This window comes from Mastomys coucha, unplaced genomic scaffold (assembly GCF_008632895.1).
Source record: "Mastomys coucha isolate ucsf_1 unplaced genomic scaffold, UCSF_Mcou_1 pScaffold16, whole genome shotgun sequence".
Taxonomy (NCBI): Eukaryota; Metazoa; Chordata; class Mammalia; order Rodentia; family Muridae; genus Mastomys; species Mastomys coucha.
In genome coordinates, this window is record NW_022196898.1 from 9596538 (window position 1) to 9608839 (window position 12302).

General features: G+C 43.8%; 2 protein-coding genes across 18 annotated transcripts in view; one reads left to right on the forward strand and one right to left on the reverse strand.

The window, feature by feature from the left end:
• The window catches only part of Med12l (mediator complex subunit 12L), a 329972-nt gene that overhangs the window by 117485 nt on the left and 200185 nt on the right, over positions 1 to 12302 (forward strand). The gene's annotated exons all lie outside the window — the stretch shown is intronic.
• Positions 3093 to 12302, reverse strand: part of P2ry14 (purinergic receptor P2Y14) — a 42153-nt gene continuing 32943 nt past the window's right edge. For 3 of the 11 annotated variants that reach the window (XM_031373932.1, XM_031373934.1, XM_031373933.1), the window contains exons 2-3: positions 4657 to 4759; positions 3093 to 4527 (exon numbers count right to left, since the gene is read on the reverse strand). In XM_031373932.1, the coding sequence (XP_031229792.1) occupies positions 3487 to 4503 (1017 nt within the window). In that variant the 5' untranslated portion in view covers positions 4504 to 4527; positions 4657 to 4759 and the 3' untranslated portion in view covers positions 3093 to 3486. Of the gene's footprint in view, positions 4760 to 12302 lie in introns of all 11 variants that reach the window. The other 8 variants (XM_031373926.1, XM_031373928.1, XM_031373927.1 and 5 more) reach the window with 3 other exon arrangements.

Below are 12302 nucleotides of genomic sequence, written 5' to 3' on the forward strand. Positions count from 1 at the left end.
GTGTGGCCTTGGCTATCCTGGAACTCACTCTGTAGACCAGGCTGGCCTTGAATTCAGAGATCTGCCTGACTCTGCATCCCAAGTGCTGGGATTAAAGGTGTGTACCACCACGGCCAGTTTATCATTAACCCTTTACTTCCTACATTGGGGCTGGTGGACAAATTTAATCTGTGAGAGTTGCTTAAAATTTCAGTTACACTCTGAAGGAATTTGGGCTAATTTGATACTTGTAATTTATGTGACCACTCATTTATACATATAAACAATGTAAGAACATAATCCCATGAAGTAGCAATGAAAGCAATTTTATGGTTGGAGGTCACCACAACATGAGGAATTGTATTAAGGGTCACAGCATTAGGAAGCCTGAGAACCACTGCCATATATCCTTCCTTCAAATTCATGGTGTCTTTTTTCACTAATTGTTACTACATGCTTATATGTTTTTGTATATACATATATATTCTTAAGTATAACTTGCCAGGTCCCTATAATGTTACGTGTATGTATGTTTTCAACGCTGATCTTTTGGCACTGGACCACCATCTTAGACGTTACAAATTTATTTAACGAGTTTCCTAGTTGACATACACCAGTGTCTAACCTTGTGGGTATAGTGTTAACGGGGGTGGGGGAGAAGGGGAGACATAAGCATTCACTGGAAAACCAGGGTTATGTTTGAACCAGTTCTTTTCTGCCTGGCATGGAGTGAATTTTGATTCATAGGAGTTCTTGCACACTGGGAGTTTACATCTTTATAGCATCCCCTTCCAGAGTGTTTCTTGAGGGTGAACCTGGGGTTTGCTTTTATTGGGTGAATTTAAATCTCACTACCTCCCAACTTGTGACTGGTGGATCTAGACTGGCTACTTATTGTCACCTCAGCTAGCTGTATGGCTCAGGCCATAGAAAGTGTGGAAACTGTTTCCTTCTGTTGCTAAGAGACAAGGATGGATGCTGAGGAAGTAATTAATGCAGCAGGTAACTGCTCCCAGGGAAGGCTTTATAAAACACGGTCTGGGTCCACCTCCCTCAGCTGTCCCTATATTATTTTGGTGTACATCGTTGCAAATTCTCTGGGATCTGTTGATTCGTGCCATAGCTATGCCTTTCACAAAACACCTTATAATGCTTTGCACAGGTACTTGGATCCAGTTACGCATAGAAATGGAAACTTTATTCAGGTATAGAAAGCAGGGAGCTTTTAATGATCAGGGACTTTTAGTTCTTTTAGGCTGTAATAAAATCTAGTAAAATACACTTTTCCTATATTTCTGCATTTAGATGTTGCAGGACAGCTTCTGATATATTATGTTCTAGCTATAGATGTATCTTAATTTAATTTACACGATGGAGTATCACTCATCTGTTAAAAAGTGGCGTCATGAAATTTTCAGACAAATGGATGAACTAGAAAAAAAATAACATACCAAGTGAGGTATCCCAGACTCAGAATGATAAAGCTGGTGTGTATTTGCTTATATGTGGCTTTTAGTTTTTAAGTCATGATAACCAAGTTACAATCTATAGATCTACAGAGGGGAGGTAGAAGATGGACCTTGTTAGCAAAGGGAAATAGAATAGACAGGTATGGATGGATGGGGAGTATAGAGTGGGAGGACTAAGAGGAAGTAGGACAGGAGATGAGCTGGGAGAGAGTAGTGTGGGGAGAGACCACTGAAGTTAAAGAGGGTTTGAGGAGTAGTGTGCCAATAGTAGAAACTTCCTAAAATATATACATAGATGAAAATCGATCTCAATGAAATTACCAAATAATGGGAGAGATAGATTCCCAACTGGCCATCTCTTGTCACCAAATGAAGCTTCCAATACTGGGATTGGGTTACATCTCATGCATCCCAAAACGACCAAGGTTGTTGTCAGAACTATAGGTGATTCTTCACAAGCTAACAGCAAAGTCCCATCGCTGAAGACAACACCCACACAAACCATTAAACATGGAGAGGCTGTGCTGGTGCCTACACAGAGCCTTCACCCCTGTTACCAGTGTCTCTGGCACAGGAATGTTCTCTGCGCCAAGGCAGCCACAAGCCCTTTATCTATAGCTGGGTAGTGTCTGCAAGAGATTCTAGCGCAATGTGGGGCACAAAGCCTGTCAGGAGCAACCAACCACTAATTGATTTGACTTAAGGCCCAGCAGTGTAAAAGCCCCGTGACTTTACATTTCCTATAAAAAATGAGGAGGTAGTTGGCTAAGCTAAGAGGCTTGCTTTTTGGTGAGGTACCGGTTCTTAGATCAATGTCCTCTTTCATACTTCCGTCTTCCTGTCACTGTTGAAGTTGCCTTCTCTGCCACATGAGCTTCTTGTGCTCACTCTGTGTTGTGGCCTCATCTACAGAAGCCCAAGTGAAATGTTCCTGTGGCCTCTTTAGCTACACTAGGGTTGTCTGCAGAGTGTTAAGTTAACCCTCCACCGCCAGCACACTGCCCCATCATTTCTAGTTGTTCTGCCTCTAATAATAATTCTGGCTTGCACCACACTTTGCTCAGCTGTGGTGTTTAGCCTCCTTATCTGCCTGATGTGTTGTTTTCCTAAACCTTCTTGCTTTCCTGCTAGTTTTCTGCTTTGGCACGGTGGTTACAGAAGCCTAACAGGGGAGTGACTTTCTCAAGGACAAGTTTCATTTGTAGTGAGGAGAAAAGAGGTTAGAGGTTGAAGAGAGAACTCCCATGACCCAAGCCTTACTTGGTCCCTTTCTTCCCCTCTTACGTTTGCTTCAGTAGCCTGGTGCGAGGAGATGCCCTCTGGCAATGGAAGCTGAAGGATAAACACAGCCTCCTTGCCATCTCCCACATGCATTTAGCCAAACCACACACAGGGGTCTGAGTCACCCAGATCTTCTGTCAGGTCTGTTTCAGTATGGGCTACATAAGGGCTAACGTGTGAAGGGAACTTACTGCATAGGAGTACTCATTCGGGAAAGCCAGAGACAAGTCAGATGTTTCCTCTTTCCATGTAAACCACCTTTCTTGCATTGTGGTGTGTGACTAAGCATACTGTACTGACCCGATGTGCGGAAATCCGGGGATGCTCTTCACATGTTGATTATTAATAAAATAAAGTTCCCAATGGCTTTGAAGACAGCTTGTTTATTGGCACATACATAGTATAAAGCATGAAACAGATATGAGTATTTCTTAGAAGAATACTTAGGAGGAACATCGGAAAGACTGGGTGTCTTGTAAGAAGCCAGTTAACAGAAGAGAAGGAGTTTTGCTTTGGTAACCCATAGACCAGCACCCATAAGCCACTTCTCCGTTCATCTGATTTCTAAAACATTGTGATGTGCTACAGACTCTTATTTTACATGGAGACTTTTATTTTTATTAGACCTTTTGGGCCTTCATACATATTATTGGATAATATTCCTAGCTAAGTTACTTATCACCATAAGCCTGCTTTTTATTCACATGTCTTAGTTATCACGTGACAAGAGCGATAATACTTGGAAGAGGATGGGAATTTACAAAGTGTCTGTGCTTTCATGAATTGCATTTTCCCTTTTGGCTTTGGAAGGCTCTAGGTCATTCTGGACTTTGAGTGACATGCGCAACTTCTTATTTAAGACTTCTCTAAATGGCTGGCATAAGAAGAAATAAATAATGGGGTCCAGACACACATTAGCAGCAGAGAGTAGCAGAGTGAATTCTTTCGCATAGAGCAGGGTCTCCTTCGCCTGGCAACTGTAGTGACCTTCCGTCTGGCTCTTTGTGTAGGGGATTCTGGCAATGTGGTAAGGTACAAAGCAGACAACAAATACAAGCACAATGCTGAAGATATTGCGGCTAGACTTCCTTTTGACAGAGATGGAATTCTTTCTGGACTTGAGGTGAGACTTGAAGATCTTCCTTGTGATGGCCGTGTAGAAGACGATTAACAGAAGAAACACGATCCAGAAAATGCTCACGAAGATATAGTTAGACGCCTTGTGCCACTTCCGCCCCAGGTCGTTTTTGAGTTCCATGCACTGTATTTTCGTGACCTCCTTGACGCTCTGGTTTGTCAGAATGATGTTTGGGACGGCAAGGAGAAGCATGAGCATCCACACGAGCATGGACAGCACTTTGCTGTAGTTCACTGACTGCACAATAGAAGTCAGAAGGGGCTTCACAATTTTGTAGTACCTGTCAAAGCTGATGAGCCCGAAGAACACGATGCTGACGTACATATTGACGTAGAAGATCACAGCAGAGACCCTGCATACGAACACATTCACCTGCCAGGGACCGAGGCCTGAGTCACCAAGGACTTTGAAAGGGAAGGTCAGGCCCATGAGAAAGTCAGCCACGACTATGTTCTTGAGATAGATGATAAAACTCTTGGAGCTGGGCACATAAAAGAATATCCATCCTGATATTCCATTGAGGAGGATCCCGGTGATGAAGACCACGGTGTACAGCACGGGAATGATCTGCCGTGTGATCAGGGTGTTCCAGGAGCAGGGCTGGTGTGGAGGTTCTGTGGCGGTGAAGTTGTCCATCTTCTCACTTCTGGTAGCAAAGATCTGGATAGAAAGGGCAGGCTAGTTACTTAAAAAGCACAGTTTATGGCCTTCAAGTCATTTGTGACTGGTATCTAATAAAGTGGAGGAACATAAACATGGTGAAACCCAGCAAGATTGTGAACCATTTACTCCCTCTCTTCTGAGGTTTTTATCTCTGTTTCTCCATGTTCAGGGATCTCAGAGGCAAGCTTCATCAATGGAATCCAGGATTCTGAAGGGAGAATTCCAGACACTGAAGGACAGGATGGAAAAAAATAGATACATTAGCCCAAGAAAATGTTATTTTCCACGTCTTTCTTCTATTTCCATTTTGTAGAATGTGTAGCTTCATTCTTGGCTTATACCTAGGAAATGCAGTCACACCAACTTCCCTTCACTGCAAGTCTGTGTGACATTTGTTCCCAGCAACTGCCACAGGGGAATAGAGCTGCTTCTCTCCGGCCCCCAACCCCCGGTTTTAATAGTTTATTTTGGGAGACTGCTGTGTGCACATTATCTTATAGGGATAGGTTAAGTTTAGCAAAAAGAGAAGTTGAATTTCCCTTTACTCGGCCTAACCTCTCGCTTGCTTCCCAAGCCGTCACCTGCGTATCACCTAGGGATCCTGCTGTATTGAGAATATAGGTTCCATGGCCCCGGAGTCCAACATGATGAGTGGTCTAGGAATCACTGAGCAGCATGCTTCTTTATTTGTTAACGTATACATAATATTCAAGAAATTGTGAAGCATGTGAAAACATACTTACTTTCAATAATAAGGGCTACAACCAGGACAATCTTACCATCTGGGTGATCTGCAAACCTAGGTTCTTTCTTAGATTATGTATTAATAGTTGTCCGTCATCACTATCTGTTCTCTCTTACACTGTGGATGCAAAAGCCTGCTTGGGAACAAGGCACAGTGCTCCCCTTTATTTACTAGAGCATTCCTGAAGGAACTTGAGGCTGTCTTAATGAAAAGGATAGGTCTCTCTATGGGAAGGTTTGGCATGAGTCATGGTAGCACGTAACAATGCAGATTTAGAATGGTATGCTTGAGCTTCAGCACATGATTCTTCTTGGGCAGGGCTAAGAAAATATAACATCTTCTTATATGTATTAAATTCCTAATAAGATATAACACAGGTTAAATATCCCTTTTCTAACATGTGTAGAACCAGAAATATTGAGTTCTGGTATATCTGTGTATATGTGCGCCTGTGTATGCATGTAAGCCATAGGTCAGATATGGGAGCTACCATGTTCCTCAGGAGATAGACACTTTTTGGGTTTTTTGAGACTGTCAAGCTGGAACTTGCTAAGAATAGGGTGAATGTCCACTGAGCCCCAGAGATCCACTTTCCTTCACTCGCTAGCATCGGGATCATTGGTATGCACATTTACTTTCTTATCTGGATTCTAGGATTTCTTTTTTTTCTGGCACAGCAAGCACTTTAGTCACTGAACACTCTTCCTAGTGGATACAATTAGTTCACATCTCATATGTATTGTATACTCGTAGCCCAAAGGTGATGGGTTGCTTCCAGATCCTCCTATATCCATATCCTTGTGTGATAAACCCTTTCCTCCTGTTCTTTTTTTCAGTCCTGACACAGGAACAAACTTGATACTTCCTCCTGCCTTTCTCTAATCCAGACATGGAAATGTTTTAATCAAAGGTACTTTTGGTAAATACTTGTCTTTCACCTGATTAATTTTAAAAGGTTTAAGGCTATGCTTGTTGGTCTGTAGAAGTGTGTGTGTGTGTGTGTGTGTGTGTGTGTGTGTGTGTGTGTGTGTGTGCTTGTGGAAGCTGGAAGAGGATGTGTGGTTCTTAGCACTGGAGGTACATGTGTTCGTGAGCTGCCTGATGTGGATGTGGATGCTTGGAGCTGAACTCTGGTCCTCTGTAGAAATCAGCAAGTGTTCGTAACTATGGAGCTATGGCTCAAGTCCTTTGACTCTTACTTTAACAGAAAATCATAAAGATGCTCACAAAAGTATAGGTGGGAATGGTTCTACATTTTCCAAAGAACATTTTCTTATTTCCTTTTGGTTTCCCTTTAAACAACGTGCCCCCATTTTTGGTATCATTATTCTATGTAGTTTCCAGGGAATTTTATGTTTCTAGATACTTCATAATACTGCTTTAAAATACTTTTTTGATTATATTCTATACCTTCCAAGTCTTCCCTCGGTTTTCTAGCCTTTTTGGTTACTTTGGAATGCATACATTGACCTATGCAGCCTCTGGAAGGAGGATGACCGGGTAGCCTTCCTGAGCATGCGATAATGAAGACTGGTGGGTGAAATGGCTTGACACGATGAGGAAAGGCATGGAGAACAGAGAATGGCATAGGAACAAGCATGAAGACACAAAAGGTGATAGGGCAGTGGGGACACTGGTTACCTAAACATTTGGGTAAAGCTTTGCCCCAGGAGATAGTATTAACCACCACCCTACAGGTGAGGTATGCAGTATTTGCAGTCGTTGAGTTACCAAGGTAGATGGGGTAGGTTATGCAGGTCCAAGAAGTATTTAAACTTAAACCTGTTAAGCTCCAGGTCAGTGCTTTACTTCAGAGACAATATAGAGGGCCCTCCCCTGCATCCCCCCCTGGGTGTGTGTGTGTGTGTGTGTGTGTGTCTCCATGTGTGCTCAAGCTCAGTGGGTCCTTTGGCTTTCCTGGAGTTCTTTCAGGAGATGGCCTTTCTTTTGGAGGAAATGTTGGCTGTTGTGTGCTTGTGTTTTAAAGCTCTTTGGTTTCTCTAGTCATCCTCCAGGTGTTACTATATAGAAAGCCTCCATTTTCTTGGCCAGTCTTTATAAATGTCTGTCACTGATGTCCCTTTAACTTTGATATTGATTCAGCTCCAGTCTCACATGCTGGTGTCTCAGACTCTGTTGCAGGAGAGACTTAGCCTGCTGCATAAATTGGGAGTGTCCCAGCAAGCAGGAGCCCAGTGTTTACTGCTTCTGATCTTTTTCTGGTTTTCTGTGTTAGTAGACGTGGGTCCTGGATAGCCTAACTTGACCTCTCTAGTTCTTGGCCACTGTGTCTCTCCAGGCAGTGATCCACATACGCTGATACAACTTGTAATTTGACAAATGTCTGCTTCACTCACCACGGGCAACTGTGTTAGTTAGGTCTCTGCCCCGAGGCTAAATTCCAGACCCTTAGGACTCTTCTACTAAAACTTAAACTTGGGTCTGCCTTGACTACATTAGAGTTGAGACTTCCGAATTCAGGAAGACAAATTGTATACAGTCAGTCAACCTTTAATGATGTGCGAGACTAGGGATAGGAAGTTCATTAACATGGACAATAAAGTGGTGGTGTCCAAACCTAGGGCTGTAATTCAAGCCACTTCCCCAAACACAGTTAGTGGAACTAGCAAGAACATGAAAGTACCACATCCGGCTTATCTGAGAACTTTTTGTGTTCATCGTCTTGTGATGGTGCCTGTAGATCATGAAAGATTCTAGAGGAGGAGGGCAGGGTGTGGTGGTGCAGGCACTTGTGCCCCCTGATCATGGTCCTGCTGCCCTCCAAACAGGAAACACTAGAGCAGTGGTTCTCAACCTGTGGGTCAAAACCCCTTTGGGGGTTGTGTATCAGCTATCCTGCATATCAGATATTTACATTTCGATCTATAACAATAGTGACATTACATTTATGAAGTAGCAATGAAACAATTTTATGGTTGGGGTCACCACAATGTGAAGAACTGTATTAAAGGATTGTTATCATTAGGAAGGCTGAGAAGCGCTGCCCTAGAGGCTGTAAAATGGCCTCTCTACCCCAAATCCTATCTAGATAGCCTTGCTAGTACTGCGGTAAAATTTAACTTGCTACTTTTGGACCAGTCCAGTGTTTCTTAGCTAAGGACTCAACATTTTAGGGACGTCCAGTTCTTGGGTAGTGTCTGTTTTATGCCGTTACATGTTCAGCAGCAGCTCTGGCCTATGTCCACTAGGTGGCAGTAGTATTCTGTGGTTGTCTTCAGACCTGGCAGTAGTTGTTAGAATAGCTGCCTAACAGTAGATGGATAGGATGTCCCTCTGATACATGAAGATAATTTAGCTGTCTTTTTGGTGCCAAACCTTTGTGTGTGTGTGTGTGTGTGTGTGTGTGTGTGTGTGTGTGTGTGTGTGATACAGTGTTAACACTACAGATGAGCACATAATTTACCGCTCTGTTGGAATAACGGACAGGCTATCCAACATAATGATTGAAGGAAAGCATACAGTGACTTTTAGTTAGAAGTGTGGCTCAAGCTCTTAATAGTCTTGATATTGCCATTAGTGCTAAGTGCCCCCCTCTCTCTCAGCTTCTGAATCTCTAAGTTGAGAGCACAGTAGCTACCTCACAGTGTTCCTGTTTCTGTAAGCACCAGATACCTGGCACTGGCAGCTTGTGAGTCAGCGGGATCATCATCAGGTTTGGGCTTGAGTGAGCTAAGGACAGAATAAGCAGAGCATCTGGAATGCTTTGTCTCTCAGCCCCCTCGGTTCCCCTTCTTCTGCATATTTACTTAGGCTCACATTCTTTTCCAATGAGACACAGGAGCGGCAGGAAGCACAGGAGACCATGTGTACAGTGGTCTGAGCTTACCTGGGTGTGTGCTGGGAGGTGATGGCTCGTCCATTCTTGTTGCTGGAAGGTAGCCCTCGGGACTAAGGGCATGATACAGAACTTTGTGCCCTTCTTTGGCAGTCGGTGCTACCCTCGTCTTTGATGAGACTGGCACGGAGCTGTGTAGTCCTGCCTTCAGGGTTTTTTTTTTTTTTTTTTTTTAACATCTGCTTTACTCTCTGGAACTTGTGGGCTAAGCATCCTGGGTCCCTGTTTTGTTTTGTTTTCCCTCTCTTAGAAGTGTTGTTTTGGAATCGGGGCCCTATTCTCTAGAGCTATTCAAGGAAGTGAATCTCTGACCTCCTTTGGCACGGAGGAGGAGCTGGTGTTTGCTTTCTCATGGAATTGCACTGAGACCTTCCATGGTGGACCTTGGCCACTAGTGGCTATCTTTCAGTTGTACACGCAGAAAACAGATTTCTCTTTCTGAGAAAGCAATAGCTTTTTCTCTAGCTACATAGCAACCATTGACCACATGCTTGTTTAAGATTCAGGATTAGACCGCCAAAGGGAGCAACTATAAATGCCCAGGAATGACAGTGGGAATGGAAACGCTGCCCAGACGCGGTTCCCTGGATGTTTAACTCTGGACTGTGTGCGCTTTCTCTCTGCTCTGAGTATTGACCACCTTTGCGGGGGTGGGGTGGGGATCGGTGACTTCTGATCTGAATGGATTGTGTTATGACACTAGCTTGTGAATTCAGCAGTGCTTAGATGAGCACTTGACTAAGGATATCATGGAGAGTTTGTAGAACTGAAGTGTGGAGGTGTGCAAAGGTGGCACTCCAGGGTGCACTCAGATAATCTAAGACTGACCTTTTTCCTAGACCTCAACCTACTGAGTGGAAGTCACTGCTGAACTCTGTATCTTCTCCCAGCATTCCACTTGGGTTTATTATCATATAATCCGTCTTTACAGTAGATTTTCATAGGATCATTTAAGTATCTTAGAAAACAGTCTTCCTCTTGCTGTGCTCCATGTCAGCTGTCAGCTGCTTATCAGTGATGTCTGATAACGCGTGTGCATGCGTGCGTGCGTGCACTGGTGTGTGTGTGTGAGAGAGAGAGAAAATACTGATAATAGCAAGTTCTTCTTTCTGTTGGTAGCTATGGCTGAAATATGTGTTTCATGCTTATGATTTCCTTGGATCCTGTTTTCGGCATGTGTATATGTATACATGTATAGACCTGCATGTGTGTGTATGTTATGTATGTTTATATGCATGTATGTGTTGGGTATGTTTGTAGGAAGGCTGCCTGCACTTACCGCCTTCTCATTTTTCCCCATAATGCTTTTCTTTCATGTTTTTAGGATCCTGCTTTGCCTATGTGCTACTTTCTCTCAAGATATGAATCTTTCAAACTCAGAGTAGAAAACCTATAGATCCAAAACTCACATGTGTGTGTACATGTGCTGACTCTTGTGTCCCTGTGTTCCTGAGGCAGTCAGAGGACAGCGTGCAGAAGTCACTGTCCTTTTGTACCTCCTGGAGACTGAACTCAAATTTTAGGTTTGGCAGCAAGTACCTTTACCTGGTGAACCAGGTTCCCAGTGTGAAAACATAATCCTCTCTTTAAAAAAAATTAAAAATTTATGTGTATGGGTGTTTTACCCACACACATCTGAATATCATGTGTGTGTCTGGTGCCTGTGGAGGCCAGAAGAGAATGTCAGGCTTCTAGGAACTGGAGTTGGGGAGCTGTCATGTGGGTGAGGGCAGTGAAGCCTTGGCCCTCTCTCGAAGAGCAGCCAGTATTCTCACCCAGCGAGCCACCTCTCCAGGCCCTAATACAGAATTTTTATAGCTACTTTTTATCATAGATAATTTCACAAATTCTGAATAGGAATTTGTGCCTAGTTTAACTATTTATCCCAAGGTATTATAGGAGAAAAACAGGTAAATATCGCGTATACCTGCAGTCGCTCCGCAGTTGAGGGAGTCTTCCTTCAGGGGCAGGGCTGAGAGGCCTGTCTTTTCTGTCTGCATGCTAAGTTATTTCAAGTCTCTTCCTGTGTCACTAACTTCAGACTACACGTTGGATAAAGTCACTCTGCGTTCCTTTGTTTGTTTGTCTATGGGGTTTTTATGTTTCTCACACACTCTTTCCCTGATTAGTGGATTCAGGCAACCAAGCTTCACGACAAGATTGATTGACCTCTGCGTTTTCTTCAGGTGACTCAGGTACCTCTCCAGAAAGAGGACAGAGCGCACTGCCAGTGTCATACTTTCCAATAAACCAAGGCTACCTAGCGTTTTCAGTTTTGTCCCGCCTTCAGGAGATGAGAATAAACAGCATCTCCAAAAAGCTTACTGTGGAAATTCACCCGTCCCCTCAACTCCAAGACAACTTCCTGCTGCCATGTGTGCACCAAGAGCAGAGTTGGTCCAGGAGGTACGGAGCCTCAACCTCTGGGATCACTAGAGGTTGTGGAATCTACTACATATACCCCTTGGCCCACAGCCTTTCTGAATGCTCCTCACCACTTGAAATGCCATGACCGCATTGTTTGAAATATGGCAGTGCCATCATTTATAAAGCAAAAATTCCTTGCAAAGATAATTCAGATGATACCAATTATCCAGCAGCACACTTGGTATTGAGAGTATGGCAATGGAAGGTGCTGATCTAGTCTATGCCCTCTTGGAGCTGTGATGGCATTCACTGCCCCTCTCCTCTCTCCCACCTCCTGCATCCACTTCAGTTTACTCTGTAAAGTCTGGGTTATTCTGTCTGTGTTTTGGGAGGCCAGGGGCCGCTGATCTTACACAAGTGTCCACTGCAGTGGAGCTAATCTGGCCTTGATGCTTCCAGTTACTTCTGTGTCTTGGCCTGTCTTTCATACTCACTACATTCTCTAGCTTGTAGCTACTGTTCTTTGAAAAACACTTTATTTTATGCACATACAGTGCTATTTGCTTTCAAAATGGCTTTGCTGTTGAGTGGAATATTCATTTAATGTATCTAATATAAACTAATGCACAACAAAGAGAGCCCAGGAGCACCCAGCATGTGAGCCTGGCAGCCACCTGCAGCCCATCCCTGCAGCTCATCCCTGCAGCCCATCCATCCCTGCAGCCCGTCCCTGCAGCCCATCCCTGCAGCTCATCCATCCCTGCAGCCCATCCCTGCAGCCCATCCCTGCAGCTCATCCATCCC